The sequence below is a fragment of the Calonectris borealis genome, chromosome 2 (genome assembly GCF_964195595.1).
Source record: "Calonectris borealis chromosome 2, bCalBor7.hap1.2, whole genome shotgun sequence".
NCBI lineage: Eukaryota > Metazoa > Chordata > Aves > Procellariiformes > Procellariidae > Calonectris > Calonectris borealis.
Genome location: NC_134313.1, coordinates 13,769,769 through 13,797,554, shown reverse-complemented (window position 1 = coordinate 13,797,554; position 27,786 = coordinate 13,769,769). Strand labels below are relative to the sequence as shown.

Here is a 27,786-nt window from a genome sequence, read left to right as displayed (position 1 = left end):
TCAGTAAGGAGACATTTATTCCATTATTTCTGTTTTCAAAATTTTGGTACAAAGTTTATTTTCAGAAGTTCCCACATGATCCTTTCTTCTACCAGCGTCTTTTAGGATTTTTCTATCTCTGATTTATTTTCTTTATCTGTTGAAGCAAAAGCAGTAATTGCTACAGAAAGCAATAATGGCAATATTACAAATATTTTACAGCAGCATCCATTCGTCTCTTTGCCTCAAAAAAATAACAAAAATAAATCCAAAGACAAGATCCATACTGCCACAAAGGCTTAGGTTTGTAATATCCAGAAGTATGCTGCGTTCCCATATATGAGTTGTACAAGTCCAGCACAACTTTCCAAGTTTGTGCAGAGCCTGATAAATAAGACACAGAAATATCAGTTACGTTATACTGTTTCTAAGAACTTTTACTCTGTAAAATGTTTGGTCACTCAAAGCTATAAGCTTAATCACATATCAAAGAACACAGGCAATAAAGCCCATCTTACTAGAACATATAGTATTAGGCCAAACAAAATATAAGAGGACAAAATCTAGTGGTCACTGAAGCCTCTTCAAAAAAGGTCTAAAACAGAATGTTTCCATCATGTATCAGAATAAAAACGTACTGTATTAAAATTTGAATTTTTTTTTTTTTTTTTTTTTTTTTTACAAGCTGTCTTTTAATCAGTCTTCTATTTACAGTGCAGAACTTCTGCCAACTGCAGTAGTTTAACTTTGGCACAACACTAAGTTCCAATCCTTTTGAGTATTCAAGTCCTGTGTGTGTCCAAAAATTTTCTTGGTTTCACGAAAGATTAGGCCCATTCACAGTTAACCAGTTATCTTGAACTTTTTCAAGAATTGCTTCCCCTTCACCACATTGGGCAGCTACAAAGGAAAGACACTGTAAGCTATTGCATCATTCAAAAGAAACTCTTCATTCTAAACGGTGACAGTATTGTTACTTCCTTTAACATCACATACACCAGACAGATCACACAGACAGCTACATACTGGACACCTTCTAAAAACCTTGCTGGTCGTTAGTGAATCATCTTCCTCATACTTCAAATACATAACAATGCATTAACTTAATTTCATTTCACATGTCAAACAGGACATTTAAATATATTGCAATATATTATAGAAAATTGCAAAGCGCCATCATTTCTGTAAACGAGATCGACACCTGTTAACTCTCCTGTGCACATGAAGAGCAGTACCTAGTGCCACATTTTCTATACAATATAAAGCCTTCCCAGGTAGGGCAACTCATTGTAGTGCATTTCTGTACAGACTGTAAGCATACATGCAGATAGCCAACTATGCAAAATTGGAAACACTTTTGTAAGCTGGAACTGGAAGCGGGGGGAACATTTCGAAATCATAATGGAACTCTTGTGGTTGATCGTTTCGTATCACAGATGAAGACTGGAATCTTCTGTCATTCTAGCAGATTCTTTAGGGAAAGTTTCATGAGATGTATCTAATATTGAATAAGCATAAGGAAATACTTTCATCAACTGGGACACAAATATTATGTGTCTTAACATAGTTCTAAGTTATGCACAGTCCAATGTTCATATAGTAACCTTATCTCTAAAATACTTGAGAAATCCCAAATCATTCCTACGCCACAGTACTGTAACTAAGGACCAGTTACTCTATCCACCGCTGTAGTGCTACCTGCTCTAGAATAAAAGAAAAAAAAGCAAAAAACCAGAAAAAAAAGGCCTCACACTTCCCAACGAGCGTCAAGTTGGAAGCAGAGGTAAGTACCATTGCTAACCACAACACAAAGATCAGTGCTGCAATCCAGCGCACTCCCAGGCGAAGATCCATCTTGCCTAATTTCAGGTGTCTGTAGTGTCAGTGTCTCCCTGCAAGCCATGTGTAACAGTCACTGGAGTTCAGGCTGCAGTTCGTCTGACCAACTCCAGGCACGCAGGACGAGCAGGCTTGCATTCATTAGGTATACTGACTAGCTACAGTGTCCTGCTCAAATGCAGACATCAACATGCAATCAGACGAATCCCACCTTAATTCATGAACAGTGCCACGGGATCCTCAGCTACCACTCTACATTTTACAATGTTGTGTAAGTTGGTTTTGCAATGACTATCCACTGAAAAAGTGCAGATGCTCTTCACCGCAGAAGGAGAAAAACCCCCAAAAGCTCAGACCGTTGAACTCGAAAATACTGGTTGTAACCCACCTGTGCTTCAAAATCTCCCTTTTTAAAAGTGTGAAAACAACACAGAAATTTGAGCTATTGAGTGTGTATAATAGCTATTGAGGGGATTTTTCACTTTCTGTTTCAACTTTCATTTTAAAATCTTTTCCTATAGAATTTTAATACATCACCAAACTTCAAGTAACTTGACCCAATAAGTTTGTGTCATGCTACCTGGTAAATCAACTTATCCGAGGATATCACAAGCTTGATGGAGAATACAGGTGTAACCCAGCACTGTTTAGTGCAGGGAACTGAGCCCTCCATTAGCCCTTCCCATCTCTAATTTACGTAATCATCCCAGGCATTATGAACAACTCTTGACAGTTTTACTGCTCTCTGATCACTCATACTATCTCTTCATTACTACTGAATGTAGGCGAAATTATTTTCCAAGAAAAAATAAATTAAATCAAACAAAGTAGCTATATTTCATTGCACTCTATTTTTGTGCATTCAGGTTAGGGCAGGGATATTTAATATTACAGAAGCTTAAAGATTATCTTCTCTCCTTGGGAGATATGAATATAGACAGATACAGGACTCAGGTGGAGGACGCAAATCAATACTATCATATTTACAGAAGCAAATACTGACATCCAGCCTGAATACACAGTACTCCGTTAAGTGCAAAAGGGAGAATGCTCCCCACCTTAAACTACAGCTTGGTTACTCAGCAGCCAGAGACTAGTTGTCAGAGTTACTGCTGTGCTCTCGTTTCAGAGGAAAACGGAGGAGGAAGAGAGTGTCTGCATCTTTGGGCTTTCTGGCCTATGGGGACTGCATAAGGCCATGAATCACTTTGTATGGGCTCCAGAAATGCTTTCTCTGCTCTGTAGAGGAGAAGGGAGTGCATTTGCCTGCCTCAAGAGTTCCTTGGCAAGCAGGAAGAAAATAGGCTTTTGCCCAAAGTCAGCAAATCATGCATTAGAAAAATTATATCACGTCTTGTGCAGACATTGCAAGAGTTTCCTTCCCAATAATCAAAGTTACAGCCAGACACCATATTGCATATAATGTCATGAAAATGCAGTTTTTAAAACGGTACTGGACAAGGTTATAAAGGGAATGGCCTCATTTACTATAGTGTATTAGAGATAATCCACTAAATTCTAATCATGAGGTACTAGATATCTTTCCTCTCCTCTGCTTTCAGAAAAAAGCAGAGATTTCTATGTGCTAAAAATGAGTGATTGCAATACTCGTTCTGTCAGAACAGCAAGAGTAAAACTTTTTTGCTTAAGAACTTCTAGGTAAGTGAATTCTGCAGGGCAAGCAAAAGTCAAGAGGCTTCAAGCTTCTGCATTTTCCCTTCTTTCCACTTCTTACAAACCAGCACTGTTAGTTCATTCAAACCTCCAGGAAGGAATAGGTCTAACTTTCTTTTTACAAAAAACACTAACCTTGGGATCATTAAGAGATTCATACTGGGAAGACAGCACTGTTTAAGATGGAACCATGCTCTTTCATTGTACTCAGAAGCAAGAGCAAAACATGCCATGAAGCAGCACGATACAGTGACGCTGGATGCCTCACCTGGTTGTGAGGCTTTCTTTTAGCCCTCATCCTTCTCCACTCTGGCACAGGATTATCTTTATTCTCTCTTTAGCTGAATTCCAGAGACAGCAGTAACTAGCATCATCAGATCAGGTACTCCTGGCAGCAGATGAAGAGGAAATCTACCTTAGCTCTAAAGGAACTGATGCTCACAGCTGAATTCTGAAACAGTGCTCCCAACGAAGACTAAGAACAAACCAGCTACCTAGAGGTAAGGTCTGAGCAAGATCCAAGAGTTTCTTCATCTCCCTGTCAATGACAATCACTGAAGCCTGGCTCGTAACTAGCTCAAACCTAAGAGGTGAAGCTCCACAGAAATACAGAAAACACACCACAGGCTCATCTACACACAGTTCTTCACCGAGCAGGGAAATCAACAAAACCCCACACGGACACTCTCCCCACGCAGACATACTTTCTTGCCCCTTCCCTCCCCACTGTCAATGTAGCTCAGTCCAAGTGGCTTCCAAAACACCTCGCAGGTGACTAGTGTGCCTTGGGCACCCAGGTAAGGAGCACAGCAGCCTAAGATTAGATGAAATGAATCTAGGCTAAACCGTTGTTACCAGTAGCTTTGAGTTCCCACCAGCCACAACCACAATTCACAGATAAAACAGACCAGCATGCTGACAGCTCTTTCCAATGCTTCTCCCGTCAGTCCTGATGCGGGAGGCCTCCAGAAGGAGTTTCCCTCTCTCCCAGTATGCAGTGCAAATATACACATGCTGTAAACATGAAATAAACTGGTAATTAATGGACTCTGTTTGTTCAAACAGAAATAACAGACAGATTATAAGCAATAATGAATGCATACAACTGCTGTCTTCAGGCTGAACCCACCCAGATTTTTCTCATCCTTGGCACAACTGAAAGGCTTACAATGCGCATGTAGCCCAAAGGAAATGTGGGTACTTTGCATCTCTCATTAGCCGACCCACAGCACATGGTTTAATTTAAATTTTACATTCAGCAAAGAGATGATATTCCTCAATGGGCTGTAAATACTATTATAACCACTGGAATACATGGAACTGTAATATTTACAGCAAATGAAAATCTGGCGCAGTATACATCAGCCACCATCTCTGACCATTTTACTGAAAGAAGATGTCCAATCCAACTATATTTAGTCTGATAAACAATGTATTTCCTCTTCCTGTGTTTTTCAGACCAGATGTGCTAAGGCCTACCACTGTAGCTGAGTGTTATTTAACAGAACACTACCAAAATGGAAAATTTCCCCATTTAATCATATAGTTAACTTGGATCTTTATTTTTTCCCATCTTTTAAAGGTGGTCAGATTTAATGCTAACCTAAATGCTGTCTCTGCAAAAAATGGAGATGTTTATTCGGACAGGTTGCTTGAGTGGCTTTTGGTTTTTTTTTTAAAAAAAGAAAATTAATTCTTTAAGGATCAACCTTAAAAATTAAGGCAACTCCAGATTTTGCTTGCTAAAGGCATATTCCCAAGGATTTTAAGAATTTGCTTCAATATTTTTGGAAACTTAAAAATAGCATATCTTTCCCTACTAGTTTGTCCTTTCCCACTGAGCAAGCAGTGATTTTTGACCCTGTATTCCCAGCGGAGCTTGAAGCTAACACAAATCTTTCTTATATCTGCTGGTGTCTGCAACAGCCTCATCCATACCATTACCAGCCAAACAAGAATACCTCCTAACCACATATAGCAGTCAATGCTGAAAAGGCCAGATCCTGATCTCTCTTACACCACCTCACATCCAGAGGCATAAGTACTGCAATGAAATATGCTGACAACATGGCTTTGCTTCTCCCCCACTCCAAAGTTAAACTGAGGGATTCTTGACTAGTCCTCTTTAGCACCGCTAGCCACTTCGTGCCTCACCAATTTGAGTCTTGGAAGCCAGGAAATAGTTTCGTCATTAAATTCATGTCACACACCAAAAGCCACTGCCTTTTTCTTTCCAGCAATCTCAAATAGTCAGAAGAGCTCACCCTGGTAAATGGCTTTCACACAGAACATCCTCCTGCAACTCAGGTAGCCTGTTCAACCTGGGAGCAGAAGGGCAGCTTCCAAGTGCCCAGAGAGGAAGGTGAGTTAACAATGTTTTGTCAGACGTTACTCCCTTTCTTGCTTTGACCTGGGTTTCACCCACTATCAGGTAGGAAAAACAGATCTAACATGGTCTCCTCTGCTTCAGAAAATCATGACCAAAAGGACTTTCTTGGTCTTTTGACAGTTATCACAGGGAGGAAGAAAGAGTAATCCCAGATTAGGTTCTTGGAAATGTGGAAATATTAGGACGCATTTTCTCTACACTAATCTGTCTCTCATTGGTCATTAGATGCAGAAGCCTACAGCGAAGATGCTGCCAGATGTGCAAAAGGAGATTGCTCATATCCTTTCCGTTAGTGCCAATGTAAAAGCAGACAATGTTGGTGACAACAGCACCAATTCATCATCATCTTTTGACATCTAAATATAAAGTAGCTTATCCCTAAAAAATGCAGACCGACAGTAGCAAGAACACAAACTACTCTTCCTCGGAGTACTAGTTCTCTAGGATGCCAGACATCTGCCTAAACTAACCTCCATGAATTTGGCCCATTGTTTTTAAGTTGGTAATTCAAACTCTACTATGATTTCAATGTCTTAAATGGCTTTTTTCTTTTCCTGTTTTAAAGACACTTATTCAAGATGTAGATGTTTTGTATCAGATTAATTATTTCTGGAGTTCAGTTCAGGTAGATCAAGCCACCTCTAAAAGTAAGTGTGTTCACCCAGCAGCCCCAAGTACAATCAGCATAGTGGCAAGCTCAATCCATTAGGATGAATTTAAGTTAAACTTGCAGGCAAATCATTCAACTGGGCTATTGCTGAAGAACAATTAAACACTAACATGTTTATCATCCCTAAGCATCTAAAGGCCATATAACTTCATTCTGTTTGAGAATTAAACATCATGTCATTGCCACAACTTACTTGAAAACCTTTCTTACTAGCACCCGAAGACGCTTTTCGCCTCTGTATCTGTGTATTCTGACAAACCCCTAAGCAACTCTGAACAACTTTTAGGCAGTTTCCGCCTCACGTTTACCTTAAAATTCAGTGTAAGATTTCAAGAAATTATTCTTTTTAGCTAGAAATATACATACTTTTCTTACCATTCCAACAAAGGAAAGAATGCACAAGCTAAAAATGAATGTTACTATCAACAGCATCAAGTCTGTCAGGCATTTAAATTAAACTGATGTAGGATACAGTGATTATATGTAACGAAAAGCATCTTCTAGCATTGGACTCATTCAGTTAGCTCATAATTATCAACAAGGAACATTTCAGCACAAATTCTGTAAACCGAAAACACTCTGAAGATATGCAAAAGATGCCAATATCACCTCATTTTCTTAAACCAAGCAATCCTCACCCCTAGGTTCATTGATTCCTTTGTCACACTTTTCCCCTTCTCTTTTGTTTTGCACTCTTTCCTTAAGAAATAAACCCAGACCTTGAAACCTTTCAGGTGAAGCGACGTTTGCAAAAAGACATCTTAGGTCTTTGTATTTTCCTCCTTCATGAACAGGCAATGTTCTCCTACAACAATGAAAAAATGTGTCTGTGTTTTTTTGGAATTAAACAATATAAGGCAATTAAATATTGAGAAGCAGTCACATGAACGATGAACATGAACCTTCCCATCGGTAGTGTGGAAGAGGAGGAGCTGAACTGGATCTGATTTATAACCCCATGTCCTAGGCTAGGCCTGAGGATGTCCATCTCTTGTAGCAAGGAAGCAAACAGTTGCCTGCACAGGTAGCATCTTGCCCATGTTCTTTTAGTGGATGGAAGATGCTAAGCAGGTGCTTGCTAAACTGAAGGCCATGAAAAATCATTTGGCTCTTCACCATAACATCAAACCTAATTCATAGGTTTTTGGCCCCCAAATCCCAAATTGCACGTCAATCTGATTTTGAAAGTTTACGCTTAACGTGTCGGGGGGGTTCCCAAGTATCACTATCATCCGTTTCTTCCTCATCTTCCTGATCTTCCAGCATTTCGTCTTCCTCCTCATTCTCATCAAACAGCTCTATTCCAAGTTCTAACCTTCTCTGCCTTTCTGCAAACCACTCTCTGACCTGCTCATATCCCATGTGAGATTTGGCTACCAGTTCATCGAGGTCTTGCTCATTAAGGAATTTGTGCTTCATATAGTAGTCCTTCAGGATTGCTGTTCCAGTTTTGAATTTTATGACAGACACACCTCTGTCCCAGCAATTTAACCTCTTGCTTCCTCGAGGCCTCCCCCGAGGTCTTCCTCTCCCCCTCCCTTTTGGTCTTCCTCTCCCTCTCTTCCTTGCAAAGCCTTGGCCATTCAGACTGTTTGCACTGGCGCTCTGGTAATAATAATACCATTTCAATCCACCATTTTTCCAAGCATAGCGAGTATCTCCAAACCAGCTCACAATTTCTGATCTTGGGAGCCCAGTTTCTTCTGCCAGCTTGTTGTATTCTTGTGGAGATGGCCACTGAGTACGGACAAAGGAACTTTTAAGCATGTGCAACTGCTCTGGTGATTTTTTGCCTATTTTGCTTGAAGTGGAACACCCTGATTTTGCTCCTGCTGCTCCATCTCCCACAGATGTTTCTCCAGCCTCTTCTTTTGAGCTGCCAGCATTGCTCTCGTTTAAGTCAGCTCCCTCTTCCTTTAAGACATTTGATTTCCTTCTTTCTGTAAACCAGGCATCAATCTCTCTCCTGGTCAGTTTGGTTTGGGCTCTTAACCTATTCATCTCTTCGTCAGTAAGGACAGGGTTATTAAGAAAACTTGCCTGGAGGATTTGCAGCTGTTCAGCAGTCTTCTCTTTGAATTTCTGTGGGGTGAAATCAGGAAAAGCGCTCCACGATGACTTGCTCTGTGGAGTGACTCCCGTTGGGGACTCATTCATTTCATCACTTGAATCAATAACAATGGTGGCACATGAATCACTGTTGAGATGAATCCCATGATTATTCTTTGAGTTTCTCTGATTGTAGCGTGTATCACTGAACCACTTTTTGATCTCTCCTTTAGTGAGGCCCGTTATTTTCATAAGTCTAACAATTTCTGAATCTTGAGGAAACTGATTTTTAAGGTAGCTGACTTTCAATTCTGCCAGTTGTTCCTTAGTTTTTTTTGCTCGGATCCCGAAGGAGTCAGGATTCATCAGCGCGGATTCATTTTTGATAGGCTGAGGCGCTGGAACAGCAGCTACTTGTTTGGTTTCTGCAATAGGCTGAGCAGTGTGAATCTGACTCTTCTGTAACTGTGTTTGGTTTGGGACTCCTGCCACAGTCAAAGCTATGGGGGCTGTTACTGGTAACGTATTTGCACCTGCAACTTGAGTGAGAACAAGTCCTGGCTGACCAACTATTTGGCATGTCTGTAAAATTGAAGGTAAACCATTGCTAGCGGCGGAAATGTGTGCTGGAATAACGGTAATTGTCTGCGGCACAGTATGCACTGTGCCATTAAATTGTTTCCTCCTTGCTTCCTCCACTTCCTCTGGTGTCCAGCTCACACCATGTTTCAGACGCTGGGCAGAAAACCATATTTTAATCTGTTCCTCTGTGTACTTGGCTTGAGTGGAAAGAACAGTGATTTCCGACATGGTTGGATACGGGAATTTGTTGTAGGTGTTAAGCAAAAGCTGATTGTTATCCAAAGCAGTATTATAGGCTGGAATGCTATTTACAGGTATTAGGACTTTTGGAATCAGGTTTGAGTTCTGTGGAGCTGTAACAGCTGTTATAACCTGTGCCACCCCAGGCTGAAGCACTGGTGCTGGAGTCACTACCGCACTAGCCACATCTGCTGCACTGCAAACAACTGAATGGCTCGCTTTTGACTCTGAAACTGCCGGTGGTGGGTTTTCTACTACTTCTTCAGAGTTTGGCTCATTTTCAGTTCCCTTTTCTTCACCAGGAATGTCATCAACCACATTGTGGAAAACAGCGATACGTTTAGTCTCCGTTTTGTTTTTCATCATTTTCATAATAGGAGTTTTGCTAATTGAGATCCCCGATGAGGGTATCTCAGAAGAGTCAGCCTGTTCAGCGTTTTCTTCTCTAACAAAACTCCCATCAAAAGTAAGATCGTTTACTGTTTGTTCAAAGATTGTCTGATTATTACGTTTCACCATGGTCAATTTAAAATTCTCCTCTCCAGGGTGGTACTTCAAATTATGTTCTGAGAGAGCATCGTATCTTTTGGTAAGGAAATTGCATTCTACACAAACATAGGATGAATTTAATACTACGTTGGGATGTTCTGAATCCACGTGAAAAGTAAACATATTGAGATCTGGAGTTTGAAAAGTACAGTATTTACACTCGTAACCACCTTCTACTTTATTTGTATTTTTCTGATTGTCTGAATCCACATACTCATGAACATCCTCATCACTCGTTACGCTCTCTGCTGTAGGGTTATCTGCTGCTGCAAGTACAGGTGGTCCTTCCTCCAAGTCTGATACCATTTCTAGATCCGGATCCTGCTCATTGGCTAAGACCATGCACGGTGTTGTTGATTTTCTTTTACTTGCCATGCCTGTTATGTGAAAGTGATACTGACTGGTCAGCTACAGACTTAGCTTCAAGCTCTTCTTGATTAATAATAATGGCTTTCGGTACTTCAAGTCAGTTCTTGTAAAGTCTCAACATTTATCCCATTAGCAGCTTTTCTTTTGTAGTGCAATCAGATTAAAAAGAGATAGTTGAGGATGAAATGTTGAGACACACTGTTCTAAAGTCCACATCCACCACCTGTAGCAAAGAAGAGACAGTGGAATTAGTTCAATTTAACGAGTAACTTCTATTCTGCTACATATTTTGGCTTAAGGTAATTCAGTCCTTTGGGGTTCAATCTGCCACTGTTCATCCCCTGAAACCAGCAGACCCATTCCAAAAAGAGATGCTCGAAGCTAAGCTAAGAAAGGCAAAATCCAATCCGCTTATTACAGGCTGAAATTTGTTTTAGTTCATGTCAATGCAGTGAAAGGCAGGATGGTGTAAAACAGGTAACTTTCTGACTGTTTCCCTTTCTTCAGAAGTCTTTTTCTTGGCACAATGCTGAGGTCACTTGTCCTACATAGTTTTTGCAGTCGTGCCTTTAGACTGCTTTGCCTATGCTATGACAACTTCTCTAGACTGCCTTGTGAGCTCAAGTCCCTCCTATCACAAACTCGACCCCAGTATGACACCTCCACTACTGACGCTGTCATGTCTTTCATGTCAGAAGTTGTGAAGGGGTTTAAAGTGTTTTTCTATTGCATTATATATGTGAGCATGAGCATGTGCAGGGCCCTTCTCCCCAGTCTGAAAACAGGCAAAACAATGCCTTTTTAAGACACTTTGACAGACAAAAGATGACTATCCTTTCTTCCTAGCTCCCCAAATGTCATTCTCCAACTGAAGACCAATCCCAAACCAATAAAAGTTGATTGCTAGCACATGGCAATTAACTAAAATCTGTTTTCATGCCTCTATGCATTAACAGGGACATGATTGATTGTGTGAACTGTACCAGAGAGAAAAAGCATTAAAGACTGATATAGCAAGCAGAAGCCAAACAAAATTATGTATTTTCTCTTCAGAATTCCTTGTCCATTTCTAAGAAAAACTGAAGTACCACCAAATAAATATGAGGCCTATAGAAATTCAGAGAATAAATATCATCTTAAATAGCATCAACTGCAGTGAGATTTATCCCACAGGGACCACAACTAGTCTGCTGGAAATGATGCACAAACTTCTGTAGAGGGTTATAAACTCTGTAATAGTTTTCTTCTTGAAATAAAATCAGACCCTGATTTCTCATACCAGAAATCCCATAGGGACATGAATTTTTAGACAGTGGAACATCATCTACTTCCCAAAGTGAGAGCGTGCTCAAGTTCAAGGGGAATACTCAGTAGCTGTTTCAGAAGGTTTAGAAAGGGAACAGCATGTAACAGGTTAAAAACAGAAGGCCAGCTTTGTTCACAACAAAGTCTAAAGGAAAAAGAACAGTGTAAAAGGAAAAAAGACAGTTACAAGAAATGAGAAGGGGAAAAGAAATACTATTTTTCACCGTACAGTAACGTGATTCTTCCTTTTTGATTATGGGAGGCAGAGGCTGTGGATAGGAAGGAAGATAAATAATTCTTAGCATCACATTTTTTCTTCAGGCAAAAGACAAAAGTGTTCATCCATAGCTGCCACCCAGTGCTGCTCCATAAGCTGTTTTTGAAACTGTTTGCTTTACCTCACTTCTTCATAAAAATCCTCCCCAAATGTTTTTAACAGTCACCTCTGTACTTCTGTGCCTACATCCAAAGTGACATGACATGACAGGCTTTTTATGCCAAGGATATGGTTAGACGGCATTAAGGACACTGACAATGCTCAATATATCTTGGGTGATCATCATTCCAGGATGACAATTATTTAATAGTACTGGAGTTGAAAGATACCCTTCTTCCACAAGTTAATGCTGGCAGTCTGTAAAACTGCACAGAAGTGTAAAAGATACTTATTTTAATCTATATACAAAGTATGTATTGCAGGCCATCTCATTTATCTTTGCAGTGAGAGAACCACGAAGCAAAGCTAACTGGATCCATTTGTCTCGGTGTCCTGAGAGATGAGAGGTAGAGCATTATTAACTGTACTGCTTCTCTGTGGGGCTAGAGGGCTCTTGACAAAAGACAGACAACTGCCAAGACTCAATGTTGAGCAATGCTCTTGGGGAAGAACTGGGTGGTATTACTTAATCTTTCTGCGATCTTGAGTAAAATTTCAGAAATGCCAGAAATGCCCATTTTCAAAAGCTACTTAACAGCTAGTTTTGCTGACTGAAGTTGCAGTTTGAAAAGCAACTGCGGTACTCTGCAGTCCCTCATCTCTAGCACAACACATAGGATCTATACGCAGGGCAGCCTGAGTGAGCTTAAGGGCTTGCTGGGGGTCCCGTTCTGGGATGGCACAGAGCGCAAGTGAAAGCAACGTTTGACCTGACATGCAGTGTTGAATCATGCTCGAGATAAGGCTGGAGATAATGAATAAAATGGGAAACCTGTCTCAACAAATCAGTGTGTGTTTGTCTCCAGTCACCTCATTTACCCAATAGCGCTTACGGAGCCTGTAAGCCTACAGGTCCACGGGCAATTGCATCACCTGCCGCCTTTTAGCTAAATCTCTGTATCATATCTCTGTTTGCTGTGGTTCAGTTTTGCTCACGGTGCGCAGGCAGATTATCCTATCCCTCCACTGTTTACCAACTGAGCAACACGTTTCTTTGATGCAAGCAGGTGTCAGAAAAAGAAAGCTGCATCTACACTCTTCTGACTACACTATGCAAGATTTTTTTTTTTTTTTTAAGGATGTTGTCATTTCAAAACCCTGTTTAATTCAGGGCTATGAAGAGCTATGACAGCATTCACTAAAATCTCAACAAAGCGAGATGCCTGCCACCCTTCCCAGCCTTCTTTCCTCTACAGACTTTACAGAAACCTCCGTTCCCTTCTCCTTGGTGCTAACGGGATTATTCTATCTGTAGCACCCTGCTTGACATGTTCTCTCAGTTTACCAGGGGATTATGAAAATTCACACTCAAGTAGTCCTGTACTGCTTACAGGAATGCCATGTGGGACCTTGCCATGTATCTTGACTTCTGTAAGATTTGTAACATCCCGTTCCAGTAGGCCAATTACTCCAGCAAAAAATGAAATCAGATTGGCTTGACATAGACTGGTTTTGACAAATCCACCTTATGAAGAACCTTGTTACAATTCTCTTGGTTCTTACAGACTGATTTTTAGTAAATTCTTCCTGTATCATCCTGGGAATGAAGATCCTGTTAATCGATCCGTGATTCCCTACGTGTTCTTCTTCTCTGCTCATGCCTCTCCCTCATTTAAGACTAGGTACTACGTTTGCCTGTCTCAAGTCTGCTGAGACCTCCCCCTATCCTCCATGAATTCCTGAAGATGATCACTAATGGTTCAGAGACTGCTTTGGCTTGTCCCTTACATGCTTTAGGGTCAAATACGTGATTTAAGATTTTTTATTTTTATCTGGACTGTATTTTTATCCCTTGCTGTTAATATTGAAATTATATGTGCAATTCAGTTTGTAATTAAATATTCCAAGTGTTTACATCAAAAGCAATGAAAGAATCTGGAGAAAAACTTTCAATTAGTTGCACTCTTAATCCCTCAAGATGTTCATCACTGCAATCCCCTTCTGTAGTTTTACTTCAGATTTTCATACAATTGACATTCCTAGCAAAACCAGCCCACAAACCAGACATTTTTCCAGGAACATAAAAAAGTAAGTGCAGGCATACTTTTTTTGAAGGTCCGGGATCTTATATTTTATCTTTAAGCAGGCAATTGCTCAGGACACTCCTCTTCAGAAACAGACCATAAAGAGTTAATAATACCAATTCATTAATAATTGTATTAAGACAGATATATTCCTGCATGGAATTCAACATTTAAAGTTGTCTCTATAGCAGTTTTGGATAAAAATTTATGTAAATATTTTCTGAATGCAGGCAGAAACTTTCTGCCCCTTTGATTATAGTTTGAGAAGGAAAAGACAAAGTGTTGACAGCAGAAGACACACGTAGAAGAACCTCTTTCTACCACAGATTTTTTACCCACCTCTTCCATCCCTCCCCCAAACAGGAGTAGCTGATGCAGCAAGAAAATAAATGAGATTACAGAAAGTGTTTACTATGTGTTCAGGTTGTATGCTTTATGAAAAAGCATTTCTCCCTGCTTGCTGTATGACACTTCCATCCAGTGTGCAGAAATAACGTGCCAACAAAAAATCCAAACCCAAATAATATGATTTTAAGAATATGCACAAACAGGGTGGCTCAGGAGAAGATGAAGCAATAGCAACTGCTTCTAACTTTTAAAATCACATAGATTACAAATTGCCTACGATCTCTCTCAACACAGAAAACGTTGTTTTGTCTTCTCCTTAGAGCTTCTGATTAATCCATGACAACATGCAATTGTTGATCCTTTGTTTAGCTTCTTTCTAACTATTACCATTTATTCAGAGTAGATGTATCTATGTCAAAAACTATTCTGCACAGAGCTCAGTATAGGGTAATCTGCTCTGATCTGTGTTGCCTATCAGCGAGGAGGGTGAAGAACTTTGTTTTATAGTGCTATTTCTTCACTCTCTAAACCCTGCAATATTCACATTTGATTCCCGTTTTAAAATGAGATCTGGTTCTAATTCAACATGGGAGCAAAACTCGTCAAACTGATTTCAGCAGGACTTCACGTGTTCTACAAAGATGAGGGCATGCTTAGGGTCCTTGCCGCATTACAATTTGGAATGAGGGAGGCACGTACCAAAAGCTACTGTACTGCCTGCCCACACACAGCTTTGGGGTATGCCACAGCCAGACCTGTGCTGGAGCACTAGGAAGCTGACACGAAGCCCAGCAGAGTCTGAAAGGAGCCCGCCACAGGACATGCAACTAGACCTTCTCAGTTACCTCCTATCCCCACTGGTTTTAATGGGTTACGAGCAGGTTCTATCAAAGTAAACTTCAGAATTTCAGGCCAGAAGTGACCACTAAATGACTTACTTTATATTCTTCTATTACAAAACATCTCCCAGGTACCTCTACAGTGAGCACAGTAACTTGTGCCACTGCTTTTGACACATGAAGCCATAACCAGTTTTTATGTCTGATCACATAGAAGATACTGATCAAACGTGACAAGTACTTAACAATCATGGGTGCAATGATGAAGAAGTATCTTTAACATATATAATGCCTGTCTCTGCTCCTCAGCAACACATGCATGTATTTTCTACCTGATCCAGTCACCTTGGCAGCTAAACCTCACAGAGGCACGTCTTTTTTTTTTTTTTTTGACCTCTAAAGTGTTCAATTCAAATTGTGAGCACTCAGTACTTTTAATATCAGACATCTCTGCATGATTATTCTTGAAAGTGAGTATCAGACTTATGTAAATGCTTATCATACCCAATAAAATGGTAGCAGAGTTAGGGACACTTTTTTTGCATAGTTACAGCTCTGTTTTGTTTTGCTTGCTGTGCTGTTACATAGAAAAAGGAAAGGAGAAAGAAGTAAATTATTGACCTGAAAAGATTTTTGAATGTGTTTTGGGTTGAATAAACATTTAATCCAACCCTCAAAATGCTTCATATTGGCTTTTAAAAAAATAGAACAGTAAAAAATTATTAATTTTAAAAATTGTTTATCAAAAAAGTTTCTCCTTAAAACATCAAAACAAAAGGCTTTATTCTCCCGGGATTTCCTTCTTTAAAATGAAACAATCTGGCACAGACATGATTTCACAAAATGTTCCTTCCGACTTAAATCTGCATTTTTTTTCCCTAGGCGAAAATTTCTGGAGACCTTCGTTTTCCCAGGCCCTAGTCTAGTGCTGGAAGTACAAGACCTTCCTTTCACTTCCCGGAGTTTGTGTCCCCAGACACCTTTCAGCTTCTTCAGAGACCAAAGCAGCAGTCCTACAGATGGTCTCCTTTGCTAGAGAGTCCGACTCATTCTCTAATCATCTCTCATGCTATACAGGAACCCCCGCGCTTTTAAAGGTGACACAGCGCAGCACAGATTGTCTCCCTCTCCTCTCCCTCTCCTCCACTGATGGCAACTAACTGTATGCGCCCTCATCGCATTGTAAACCAGATTTCACATCGGCTGCTATCTGTTTTCCTTAATATTTGCTTGTCATCATAGCCAAATGATATCTTCTCAACAGCAATTAACGGTCTTGGGAGCTCTCTACCCTGAAACAAGGGGGACTAGGTCTCAGGGCTTACCAGCTCCCAACGCTTTTATACCTCCTGCTAGGCCACTGGCAGAAACACAAGAAGCAGCAGCAGCTTAAGGACTACATTGATGCATGCCAATACAATAACCTAGACAGACGGAGGAGGAGAATCCATTTAATACAGGTGGTTTAAAACAGCCTGCAAGTGTGCATGACAGGCATAAAAGCATGATCAAGAGCAGGTTACAAAACATTCCTGCAAATTCTACCTTGGATACAAAAAGGTGGTGATAGATTATGACTCATAATTCTGCCAATTTTTTTTTTAAAACAGCGGAACGCATTTCTCAGACCTCAGGGCTAGATCCTTGCCAAATTTCAAGTTCCTATGTCAAATCCCTGAGGCACAGAGCTGTTCAGAAAAAAGAAAGATAATACGGCTTTTACATTGAGATTGCCTCTTTTCCTCTCCTTGCTTCCCTCCTCGCTGTTAATTTTGGTCTTGAACCAGCTGAATGTTTCCTCAAAACTGAATGAACTGAGAACAAAATCATCCTCCAAACAGAAACAACGCGTGAGAAATTCTCATTTCAATGACCACAAGAAACTGAAAACAAGGACTTACAATGGACTCACCAGGTGACACTAATACACACTGCTACATGCTCCACATGTACACGCACACATAAACCAGGATACAGACCCATAATTTAAGTAACTTGCAAAGGATCCCAAAAAACTTGAAATAAATGTATAAATGCAGTGTTTGTATGAGCCAGTGTTCTATGAATGAGGAAAAAGCAAGGACTTGGAGTGTCACTTGAAAAGCAAAAAAAAAATTACATCCTATTGCATGGACCTAGGTTAGCCCATGTCAAGGTGAAGACTTTAAGGCACATTATCAAGGCTGCAACTACTCTTTAGAGCTTTGTCCACCACTTAGGCCACCATGGGCTTTTGCTCACACGTGCTTCCTCAGTACCTATCCTGCACGCCCCGGACCCACCTGCTTCCCATCCCATGCCCTCCTTAAAGCCTCCTCCAGCCTCTTAGGTCTGCTACCACTTTGTGAGAAGGTCAAGGAGCGCAGAGTGCATAAAAAGTCCTTTATTTTCTTTGCCACATGATTTGCTTCTCCACTTAGGAAGTAAAAAATGTGACTTCAGAGCTGATATTTCAGAAGTTTTTTTTTTTATGTGGCTCCAGAATGTTCCAGTGTCATGTAACAGCTTTACAATTGTAAACTGAATCAAATAAATTAAGGACAGACAAAATCAAGAATTCGCCTCGTCCCTACTGACAGACTCCTCCATACCAGAGAGATGCAGAAAAATTTTGTGTTCGTGCTTGCAAGCGCAGCTGATCTTACAGTTCTTCAGGATGTTATCCTCTGACCTGATCCAACCAACGCTGGTTATGCAGCAGCACTTTCACAACACAAATACAACACTTAAGTTTCCCTCCCCATATTCAGGGTACTTGGTCACTGCCATTAAGTGCAAATATTCCCAGTGCAGCAGTAAATTACTGCCAGGACCAGCACGAGACTGGTAAGCTAGCTCAGGTTTACCTGCCTCTCACTGCAACACCAACATACTCTTGGTCTTGATCAGATGAACATCACTTCAGGGGCATGGTGATGGTAGAGTAACAGCACCTCAGTGCTGGCGAGGAACTGTAACCAGTTGTCTGGAGAGGTTGTGGAGATCTGCTGGGAACTTTTAAGGAATTTCCATCCTTGGGAGTTTTCAAAACTTCGTAAGACCCCAAACAATCCTATCTATCTTCACAGTTAATTTTGCTTTGAGCAGGAGTCTGGACTAGATGATCTCCAGAAGTCCCTTCTACTCTAATTTTTCTCTGCAGGATTTTGGGATGTTTCAGCTTAAAACTAAAACTGACTACCTGGTTTCACTTTTTGTCTCTCATGTACTAGTGTAATGGTGGAAAATTAGCACAACAGAATGTAAGTAGAAAGTCTGTAGTTAACTAAAACACTGTGCTTAAAATGAATAGCTGTGGGGTTGCTTTCTTCTTTTTTGCATTAGATTTAAACACCACCAAAAAATCAGATTAGTTCTGTTTTAAAATATATAGGTAGTTTAAAGCTGCATAAATATTCTAGGGTCAAAATCATACTCTCTGATTTAAATTAGAATGGGCAGTAGAATTTTATTAAAAAATACTGTACGTGTTGATAAAAACACATTTAAGAAGCAATAGAAAAGCCTAAAAAATTTACACAGAACAAACCAGGATAGCATCAGAGCTGGGGTGGAAGGAGAAGAAGAATCAGTATTATGTTTAAACCTCCTATTATTTAGAGTAGGAAAACCAAAATCAGTTTTAGTCAGAAACACTGTTAATTTACATTAATGTTTCAAGAACACACTGAACACATTCCCTCATATGAGTAACACCTATCTAATTTACCAACATTAAACCAGTCATCCTCACTGAGAGCACCGATGACTGCGTAAAGTACTGTTCTAACTGTAAACAGGTATGTTTTTCTTAATGGGATAAAAGCACTGAGAAAAAAAATCAGTATTAAAACAGACAGTTTTTGTTCATATAAATAATTCTTTTTTAGAAGCAAGTTGTCTTAGTTAACTAAGTTGGAAATTCTTAGTGAAAACACTGAATTAATGGCAGTCAATGACTAACCTTCTAGACAGACATTCACTCTGTAGACATTTGCACTGAGTGAAGATACGAATTATTTTCTGAATTACAAAAGAGTCCTGCCTCAAAGTTGAAAAAGCAGGACAGGTGGTTTTCTATGTAAGATCTCCAATTCAGGTTTGAGCATGAGCTCTGCCATGGCTAAAATCTTAACAGACATGGATACGTCATCACAGAAACAATAAATTTAATCTAGTAAGTATAAAAAAGTATCATATTTTGTCTCATAAACCTTTAGGTTTTTAAAAAAATACAGCCATGCTTGAATAAATGTATTCTTAGATATTCTACATATTTACAGTATTTTAATTAATAATACAGACGTGTTGTGCTGTTTAGGGGAATTTTTAATTAAATTTTAATTTCCAACCAAATGCAGTTTGACATAAATTGGGAATAACAGGAACTAATCATTATCTGAAAAACAAGATATGCATAATTCACTATTTTCTAAGAAAATGACAAAAAGTAAAAATTAATACTCTGAGTGAGTATATGTTGAGGTAAAGGACTGATAAAATAAACATTCACCGATATAATTTATCCCTTTACAAAACAAAATTCGCAAACTGCCACGATATCAAACAATGAGAATCATTTGCCATTTAGGAAAGTTGTCAAAAGCACAAATGCAAATCAAGATTAGAAGAAATCATTTAAATCAAAGTTCCCTACATGCAGATTTAAACTGTGATTAAATCAGCTATTTTAAAGCATTTTGATTTCTATCAATTATTCCAGTTCCCATATATTAGGATTGTTTTTGAATTAATGCATTAGTTAAATGATATCTGGGGAGAGAGAGGAGAATACAAAGACTGGGAAGGAGAGGCAAGATGAACATGTCTAGTATCATTATTAAACCAACCAAATTAAAAGAGCCCAGGATACGACTGGGGTGTGGTACTCAAAGAGAATGTTTATGAGACTATCCAAGTTTAGCATAAGAGAATAGGCAGGCCTGGAAACCCCATGGGAATAAGATGCATCTGTTGTTGTAGGCAGCCCCAGCAAAATGTTACTGGTTCACTAGCCTGGGGCAAGCTTTTTTTTTTCTTTCCCTTTTTTGACAGCCAAGTACAATATTAGCTTGCTTTTTTTTTTTTTTTTTGCCATCATCAAGCTGAGGCCGGGTGAGAATATTTTGTGTCTAGACTAATAAATGTTTGTAAGGATTTTGCAAGGCTGGTTTATGGGAACAGAATCCACTTTTTGTTTTTCTGCTGGAAAAAGCAGCATTAAAAGCAAATGAGCACCATCATGCATTTGTTTTAAATTGCATATTACAGCACTGCTATTTTGTGTGCAATCAATACATAATTTGGAAGAAAAATGCTTTTAAAATTCAAAGCTATCCCTGAGCAGCTAAGGTTCTCTTGGAAACTGAAGGAGGAGTCTGAAATTATTGTTCTTTTGTTTGCATCCCCCAGTGGGAAAGGCAGCACACAACTAGAAACCACTGTGCTTTGAGGCAGCATGAATCATTAAAAATAAAGATCAACCCCCCTTCATTTAAACATTAGATATTAAAACTGAATCTAGGACAAAGGTAAATTAAACAGACTCTTTCCTTCCCAAGTAGTTACTGGGTTAAATAAAATATCAAAGGGACTATATAAATCTTGTAACTTCCTCTACTGAAATTAAAAAAAGATACTTACATTTTGCAAAACATGGCCTGTCTAGATCCCAATTACAAGCATAAACTTAATCAGTGGAAATTGCTGGGATATGCATGGGCCAAAATCTACATTTTCTTTTTAGTATTTGTTTCGGAGGGCGGGGTATCTCAAGATGAAATGGCTGACTGAGCTTTTTATTTCATTGCTTTGGGTCGAAATGACTGAATCTTTCCACACAAAGCAGTGCAGAGAAGCTGCTCTGGTGCAAAGCAATCTTCAGCCCCAACCCTCCAGCAAGCTCTCACCCTCAGCCCGTCTCTCCCGAATCAGCTGTCTGCAGCATGCAGACTTAAATGTTGCCTGGTAAGGATGAGGGCTCCTGTTCAGCAGTTCACAGATAGTAACTTCATGAGGATTACATCCAGAAATAGGATGTTCACTCATATAAAGGAGCATATATCTGCAAATTCTGCCCTTAGAACTAGCTCGTGCCCATACGCATCTGGCCGAAACTGCAGTAAAAGTATTGCTCACCCTTTGTCAGTAAGCATGTGAGACCACAGGGTACGGTGTTTGCACTATCATCATCCACACTAATATTAATATACTGGAAAGCTTTCAAAGCAAAGGATTCTGAAGTAAAATTTCAGTGTATTTAGTAACGTAAAACTTCTCTCTCTCTCTCGGAACACTATATACAATTATTTCTAAGAATGTGCGCATGTGACTATTTCTTTACTATGTGTGGAAAGAGTCAACTTACTTTATTTCAATATTACTCTTTTTTTCTCACCTCTTCCCTTCTTCCCCCAAAAGAAACAAACACACCTGATATTAACAAGGCCTTATTTTTCCCTTGGAGGAACCAAAGAACTAGAGAATTAAAAAAAAAAGCAAAAAAAAGCTACTTGTCAAGAATCAGATTTTAAATGAATGTTTGTGGACTGTAAGATAAAACACCCAAAGCTGTAATCATTTCACAAAAAAAAAAATTTTCCTTCCATCTTAAATTATTTCTTTTAATGAAATAAAAAAAAATAGTTCTCTACTCATCCACAAACTTCTCCAACAAATTTAAGTAAAATGTATTAATAAGTCAAATTTGAAAAACACTCATAAGATACAAGGAGTATAGTTCTGTGGGTTTGCATTATATTTAAACAGATACCTACAATGCCAGCAGGGATCTTGTACAGGCACCAATTCCTCCAACTCATCCACGCGCAAAAAATACTGAACTCACGTGATGCTTCAGGTATGGTGAACCTTTTGTCAGTCCAGATCCCCACTGAGAAGTTTGGAGGACAGAGAGCCATAAGTATTCAACACTGCAAACAAGGCTGGACATTGTGCAGTGCTGAATGCTCCAAGAATTCCACCGAAGCTACATATGTGTTTCATCTTGCTGAGAGTCCTACTGAGAATCAGAAACCCCTGAGTTTTCACGGTTGCTCCATCTAGCTCACTTGGCAACTGCTGCCAAGTGCCTAACTAGTCCCAATACAGCTCTGATTTGCAGAGTGCCCTCAACTCCAACTGATGTTGCTGAAGGCACCTGACCCGTATATAAAAAGGCATTATTTTTCTACTTAGAAAGTATTCTAAAGATTAACTAGGAATCTGGACTTTTTGAAGAAGCACACAGCTGTAACTAAGGTTTAACTACCAGTCCTTTACAGCCCAGGTAGTAATAATCGTTCTTTCCTGACTCCTTCCCCATTGTCCGCTTTACTCTTTTCAGGACATACAACATTCCTAGATCTCATTTTAACCTAGTTACCAAAACAGAGCCTTACACGCACGCACCGAGCCAGTAGAAGAGTTTTAAAATCAACAGCATTTTGACATAGGAAGCGTGTCTTTCCATTACAACACAGGGAGGAAGGCAATCACATTAATACCATCTTTTATTTAGGCTAATATACCGCAATTTTTAAGAAAGCCGAACTTGGAGTCCTCTACCAAGACTGCCTCGGACTATACAAACGTGCATTTCCATCTATGAAGTTCTTAGCACCTTTATAAGGTAAACCAATGTTAAAATAATCACACTCCTAACCTATAAACAAGGATTCAAGTCTTAAAACCTATACAAAATTATTGCCAAATTCACAGTATTCGTTATAAGCTAACAGCTATTTCCTATCCAAAATACATTATTTATAAGATGCTTTGAAGATTCAGAGCACTGAACATGTGGGACTTGTACCATAACCATTAGAAAGTTCAAAAGCTCATTTCTGTCCTTCTGTCTGATGGGGTGAATTTGGCGCTCACAGCACTCACAGAACGATGCTGGCTTTGCCAAAGAGCGAGGGCTGGCGTTATGCACGCCTCATTACACAGTTCTGTCTGCCCACTGTTTAAACAGAACTGCCAGCCTTCAAGGCTTGCTTGAGCAACGACTTCAAATTGTGGGTCCCCTGGCAGCATGTTAAATTCCTTCAACTCCTAGTGAGACCAATGGATAAGGAAGGTGAGCAGCAGACTGTAAAATGCCACTGGGGAAGGCCAAGTTGCACGGAGTGAACCTAAAATACCAAACTCACTTTCTTAAATAGCTCCAAACATAATTTGAAGCCTGTTCTTTGCAAGTAAAATATATTGAGCTCCTTTAGACCTGTTAGGCACAAGCAGAGGTCACGCTGCTAAAGCATGTTTGCAACATTAAGTTCCTTGCCATTTTTGACATCATTTAAGGAGTGCAAAAAGTAGCATATACCAAGTTCTTTACCATTTTTCCTAAAGGTTCTCCCATCTAGCCACATCCATTCCTCTTTCAGTCGTCAGCAATTTTCCTAGTTTCTGTGCTTCAGCACGATACTGCCCTTTTTATATTTTTAACAATATCATAAATGTACTCTACATTCCAGTCCTTGCCCCTTTAGATCATACTCTTTTTCACTGAATTCTATTGAACTTTAACATTTACTATGATCTCAAAGCTCTTAAGGATAAAAGAGGGGTACACATCTTCCCACAGGTGACAATAGCAGACTTCTGCTCAATTTGGGCTGATTTCTGAAGCCGGTTAGAAAGAATCCACTGGTAGTAGAGACGCTGTTCTATGAAATACGTTACAGTTCACTGAACTCTGAAGGATATGAAAAAGACTTGAGTGGACCTTCTGAAGTTCCTTCCAGTTCCTTGACAGAAAGACAACAGAACTGGAAATGAACCATCAGTTAAAGTGATGCAAGGCACAGAATTATGAAATGCCATCTGGCTGGTACAGGATAAGGAAACGTATCATTTTTGGTGGCTTCCACCTCCACAGAAAAAGAAACAACTGCCTATGCAGCAAAGTGGTTTGAATATTTGGGAAGGTCCTGAACTAGCCACACAAAAAAAAAAAAATAAAAAAAAAAAGACAAAAAGGAGAGAAGATGAATAGGAATAAAGACAATAAATTGGAATTAATAATAATAATGCTGAAAACGTAAGTAATCACATCCCTTTGATAGCCTGAAGAAAGAAGCTGCTTTAATGCCTAATTTGACAATATTAGAAACTTAAATAATAACAACAGAAAATTGTATTCTTATAGGTATATATTCAACAAAGGTGATGCTACTGACACATAGTGGGGAGATACATGAGTGGGACACTAAGATCAATACTGCTGCCTATTTAGGAAATAGCAAGTAAACAAAAGAAAAAAGGGGAAATGGTACTATATTGAAAATTGCATCACTTGTTTACAAGTCATGACAACTTGGAGGCAAACCATCTTGGACATTTATGGATCAATGACCCCGCATCTAAAGCGCAAGGAGAGGGAATATTGACCATTAATACACAGAAGAGAACAGTACGTCCACGCACTCAGCTAAAAATGTTCAGAACCTTCCCCCACGCCATGACCCCAAAACTGTTATTACACAGGACTTTAATTTAATAAACAGACACTGAAAAGATCATTCTGTAAATTTTGCAACAGGTTCAGGATTTCTAAAAATTAGAAAACATAAAAATACTGAATTTGACATGGTGGGATTCTTGACTAGACCTCAGCTTGACAGGTAAAGAGAAACTGATCACGAAAATAAAGATTAGCCATAGCTTAGCTACGAGTGATTGTGCCTTGGTTATATTTATTATGTGCAACAGAATTAAACCCTGTTTTTATGTACCTGGTGCTTTAAGAGTTCCAGTTTCACAAAGCTGGAAAAAATCCTGAACTCAAACTTGAGGAAAGTATCTGACTTCAAAGATATATAACAATTTTTTAAATAAGACTCTTCTAAAGTCACATCCAAACAGAAGGGTCACCAATGTTAAACATAAGTAGATGAAAACGTTAACCAAAATTTAATCCTTTTCCTCAGACTACATATAAACAAATGGGGGAAAAAACAGGAGGAAAGCTCAAGGATAGCAATAAAGTGAAATGCTACAGACTGCTCAGGGAAGCAAAAGACACAAGAAAGTCTTTTCTGTACATTATGAACAAAACAAATCCTAACAATAGTACCAAGTCCATTATTTGATAGAAATTCTTCAGTACTGAGAAATCTACAAAAGGCAGAACTGTTCAATACACAGCTCTAACAGTCTCCAACGATATATTGGTACGCAGTGATAAATATTGTCTATTCCAATAACAACCAACAGTGATAAATGACAGCAATTAAGGCTAGACACCAGGACACTGGATCCAGCTAAAGCATGCACAGGTCATCAAGGGTGTTGCAAGAGAGGAAATAATCCAGAAGAGAGTCGTAAGAAACATTAAGAGAGTAGAAAAGTATGCCTCACAAAGAAAAGCTCTATCTCAAACTGCTATGTTTTACAAAGACAAGTTAGGGGACAATCGTAGTATACACACACATTACCCAAATGTGATAGCAGAGAGCTTTTCAGTCTAGCAAAGATACAAGAACCACTAGCCTGAAGTTAAAAGCAAATAATTTCAGTTATAAAAAATGGCATCTACTTCTAATTGGCTCAGGGGAATTCATTTAACACCACAAGTGAAATAGACTGCCTTGCTGGCAATGTTCAAAGACAGTTACAAAAGGGTTTTCTAAATGACGCGTTCTCGCTCAGAGGTTGTAATTCAAGGCAGTCCTATAGTTTCCATCATGCAGGTTGTTTTAAACAGGGTTACTGTAAGTACTCACAAGCTTTCTTTTTTTGCGTGAAATCCTTCTAAGCAAAACCAAACAAAAACCAACAGCATAGCTTTTAAAATTCCTCGCTCATTCCTACATTTAATGGAATATTTGTTGTCACGTAACAAGTTTCATAACAAAATCCACTTTTTATTTATACAATGTTTATATGCACTTTGACATCCCCAATATGCTCTCAGTACATTTCTATTTTAAAAATAAGCAGCACCTACTCCAGCTTGCAGATCAACAGACATCTCAGCCTTTGCTGTTTTACATGACACTTTGTGCAAAGTAAACTTCTCCATCCTTCCGTTAACTATTTAACCTACCAGAAAGTCCAAGCAGCTCAGAAATAAAGCACAAGCACCTACCAGATAGTGTTCACTATTGCAGATACTCTGAGCCCTTTCAGAGATCCAGAACTGCCTCCATTACGTGGATTATTGAAGTCGGTGTTGACCTCCAGTGCTGCACATCCTGATCTAGGGGAAAGCCAAGCATCAGAACGCACCCCAAAACCCAGACACCCCCAGAAGCGTAAACCAGACATCTTCCCCAACTTTGCCTGCACATACACGGTACTGTTCCTCCACGCTCGCCCCCGCTCTGCAACGCCACGGGATGCGAGACAACTCTGGAGCCAGAACTTCATGGCTCGTTGGCTGCCGTCAGCCTGTCAGTCAGTCCGTCATCAGCCCGAGCGCCAGCGCGGGCAGCCCGGTGACACCGGCGGGAACTTGCCAGCTCCTCCGGGCGCACCAGGACTGAACTTCTTGACTCTCCTTTCCGAATGACGAGTCAGGCGAATCTTCCTCCGCCCTGTGGCGAGCAAAGCCACGCACAGGCTCCCGGCTTCACAGCTGGCAGAGGGCGGAGGAGGGAAGAACGGCAAGAGGAGATCGTCCTCGGACTCGAAGGGGTTTAACCCCCCTACGGGCCGGGCCGGGGGCGGCACGCAGCCGTCCGCTTCGAAGTTACGCCCTGGCTCTCCCCCTGCCCTGGCTCCCCCAGGCTGCTCGGAGCCCGCCGCCCCCGGCAGGCGATGCCCCCGGCCGCGGGGACAGCGCCGGCCTCTCGCCCGCCGCCGCCAGACAATAGGGAGGCGGGCGGGGCGCGGCCGGCCCACCGCGCCCACCCCGCGGGCGGCAGCGGGGCGGCCACCCCCGCCGGGCCCGGCTCGGCCCGCCCGCCCCCACCGGCCAGGAGCCGCCCTTGCACCGGGGAGGCGCGGGGTGGCGGGCGCGCTGGCGCTGCCCCGTCCCTGCCGGGAGAGCGTCTGGCCCGCTCCCCGGGGGGAAGCGGGGGCGTGCGGGGGGCACGCCTCCCCCGGGGGGGGGGTCTCCCTCCCGCCTCCCGGCGCCGAGAGCCCCCTCTCCGCCCGCGCCCGAGGCGGCGGGAGACGCGAGCCCCTACCTGACGGCGCCGCTCCGCCTCGCCCCCTCAGCCCGCGCCCGCGCCGCCCGCCTGCCTGCCCGCCTGCCGCCTTCGCTCACGGCCGCGCCGCCATCTTGCGTTTCACAAACTACTGCACTTCTTTTGGGGCGGGGGGGCGGCGGGTGAGCCGGGAACTCCCAACGCCGCCGGCCGCCCGGGCCCTCGCCTCGCCGCCGCCCGCAGCGCCCACTCGCATCCTCCCGGCGCCTCGCTGCCCCGGGGCGGGTGCGCGGGGAGGCCGGGCAGCGGCGGCCGGTGCCTCAGCCTCCCTGGCAGGGAGCGGGGGCGGAGCCGCTCCGCCGCCGCCCCGCCCGTCTCAGGCGGCGGACACCAGGCGGAGGGCGGCCCGGCCGCGCCGAG

General features: G+C 41.0%; 1 protein-coding gene across 6 annotated transcripts; it reads right to left on the bottom strand.

Annotated features, from left to right (window-relative positions):
* ZHX1 (zinc fingers and homeoboxes 1) lies at positions 1–27,694 on the bottom strand. Of its 6 annotated transcripts, none has more exons than XR_012672265.1 (4): positions 27,406–27,694; positions 26,364–26,474; positions 3,761–10,563; positions 1–879 (listed from the first exon to the last, which is right to left on the bottom strand). XR_012672265.1 is itself a non-coding variant. In XM_075141204.1 (3 exons), the coding sequence occupies exon 3, from the start codon at positions 10,344–10,346 to the stop codon at positions 7,722–7,724; it is 2,625 nt and encodes an 874-aa protein (XP_074997305.1). In that variant the 5' UTR covers positions 10,347–10,563; positions 26,364–26,474; positions 27,406–27,694; the 3' UTR covers positions 1–7,721. The 6 variants fall into 6 exon arrangements, 3 of the variants coding, with proteins under 3 accessions (XP_074997305.1, XP_074997306.1, XP_074997307.1); XR_012672267.1 differs by having other exon boundaries at positions 7,161–10,563; XR_012672266.1 differs by having other exon boundaries at positions 7,190–10,563.
* Positions 27,695–27,786: the final 92 nt, after the last annotated feature.

Excerpts from the sequence above, each read along its gene's own strand:
- ZHX1 (XM_075141204.1), bottom strand. The coding sequence starts at position 10,346 with ATGGCAAGTAAAAGAAAATCAACAACACCGTGCATGGTCTTAGCCAAT.